This window comes from Vigna radiata, chromosome 7 (genome assembly GCF_000741045.1).
Source record: "Vigna radiata var. radiata cultivar VC1973A chromosome 7, Vradiata_ver6, whole genome shotgun sequence".
Lineage (NCBI taxonomy): Eukaryota > Viridiplantae > Streptophyta > Magnoliopsida > Fabales > Fabaceae > Vigna > Vigna radiata.
The window spans coordinates 4538648-4540440 of record NC_028357.1 but is presented as its reverse complement, the minus strand read 5'-3'; the positions used below and the strand labels follow the sequence as shown (position 1 = coordinate 4540440).

General features: G+C 36.4%; 1 protein-coding gene across 1 annotated transcript; it reads left to right on the top strand.

Annotated features, from left to right (window-relative positions):
• The first annotated feature begins 288 nt into the window (after positions 1–288).
• On the top strand, positions 289–1368 carry LOC106767984 (NDR1/HIN1-like protein 12). Its single transcript, XM_014652948.2, has one exon. The coding sequence runs from the start codon at positions 501–503 to the stop codon at positions 1122–1124; it is 624 nt and encodes a 207-aa protein (XP_014508434.1). The 5' UTR covers positions 289–500; the 3' UTR covers positions 1125–1368.
• Positions 1369–1793: the final 425 nt, after the last annotated feature.

Sequence of the window (1793 nt, the reverse complement as noted above, 5' to 3'; positions counted from 1 at the left end):
TATAAAATAATGAGAAAAAAATAATATCGAATAAATGTAAAAAAAATTAATACGTGAAAAAGGTATATTTCTGAATACATATATAAAATCCACAAACAAACAAGTTTATTTTAGTTAAAAGAAAATAAAATGATTAAATAAATTGTTAGATTCAGGTTTGTGTGAAATTGATGTATGTTTTGAGGTACACAAACAAAAGGAGAGAATTTGCTGTGTAGAAAACAATAGAAAAGAATAATCGAGTAGGATTTAGCACTGCAAGTTTGGTATTTTCACCTTTTTGAAAACCAAATAGCGGCTATGATTCATAGTTGTTGAGAAGCTTACGCCATAAATGCACTACATCTAATGCTTTCAAGGGAGGAAAAGAAGATACCAACCTTCAATCAAAGTAGAGTTAAAAGAACTATAATCTACTTCACTCTCTCTCTGCAGGACCTTTTTCCATATACCATTAAATTATCCATTTTTACTCCTTTGTCTGTTCATGCTGTTTCTCCATGGCCAAAACCATGCCCAAGTTCAAGGGGAAACTGGTGATGGGTGCAAATGGCCGCACCAACCCTTTGGTCTGGCTGGTGGCAATTATCTGCACCGTGATAGCAGTGGCAGTGGTAGTTGTAGGCATTGTAGTGTTCATTGGGTACATGGTGATCCACCCCAGAGTGCCTGTGATAAGTGTGAACAATGCTCACCTTGACCTTCTCAGAAATGACTATGCTGGTTTGCTCCAAACCCAACTCACCATTGTTGTGACTGCAAAGAATGGGAATGCCAGGGCTCATGCAACCTTCTCTGACATCACCTTCAACATCAGCTACCAAGGGCAGGACATAGCTGTGCTTGTTGCAGACCCTTTTGAGGTGCCAAAGAACAGCTCAAAGGACCTCAGCTACGTTGTTCAGTCATCATCCATACCCTTGAGTCCTGATCAGATGGAGCAAGTGGGTAATGCCTGGAAAAAGAATGAGATTGAGTTTGATTTCACAGGGGCTGCAAGAACACAGTGGAGGGTAGGACCTTTAGGCTCTGTTAAGTACTCCTGCCATCTAGATTGTGACCTCAAGTTTCGACCTTTGAATGGGACTTACATACCCTCCCGCTGCACCTCCAAATCACATTGATTCTTAGTTAATGCTTTTGCACATATTTTCTCCCCTTTCTGTAGTCTATTGTCTACCTCTTTTTCATATATATTTCCTTCACTTTCTTAGTAATAAATGTAGATTTTCAGGTAATGAAATTCTGAATATTTTGAGTCTTGCTTTTTGCAGATGTTTAACTCAGTATGCATCTATATTGATACTGTTTAGGAAACTTATAGTTGACTGAATCAAATCAATCATCTGTGTATAGATTTAGAACATGTTGATCAGATTTTCTTTGTTTTGCTGCAACTGCATACCGTTGTTTTTCTTTGTTGGCTCATCCTGACAGAATGGGAAAGTAGAGATGATTTGCAGAATTATACCTTTGTTTAGGTTTGTAAATGCTGATTTAAGCAAACCAAGAAAGTGGGAAAATATTATAGATGGAAATTGAAATTATCGTGAAGAAAGAGAATGGAAGAAACTAGAAAAAAAAGGCTAACATTCCTCCACTATAAAAAGTTGTTGAATAGTTTAAGTATTTGCTTTTCCTTTGGTCCATTTTTTAATGAAACCTTTCCCTCGAGCCTTGTATGTTCTACAAATTTGACAGTCTTAATTGTTAAGTTTCTACGTATTGCTTCTGTGATAACACTTTTTTTAGTTTTTATATAATAATGCTACAATACAATTTATGTGTAAGTG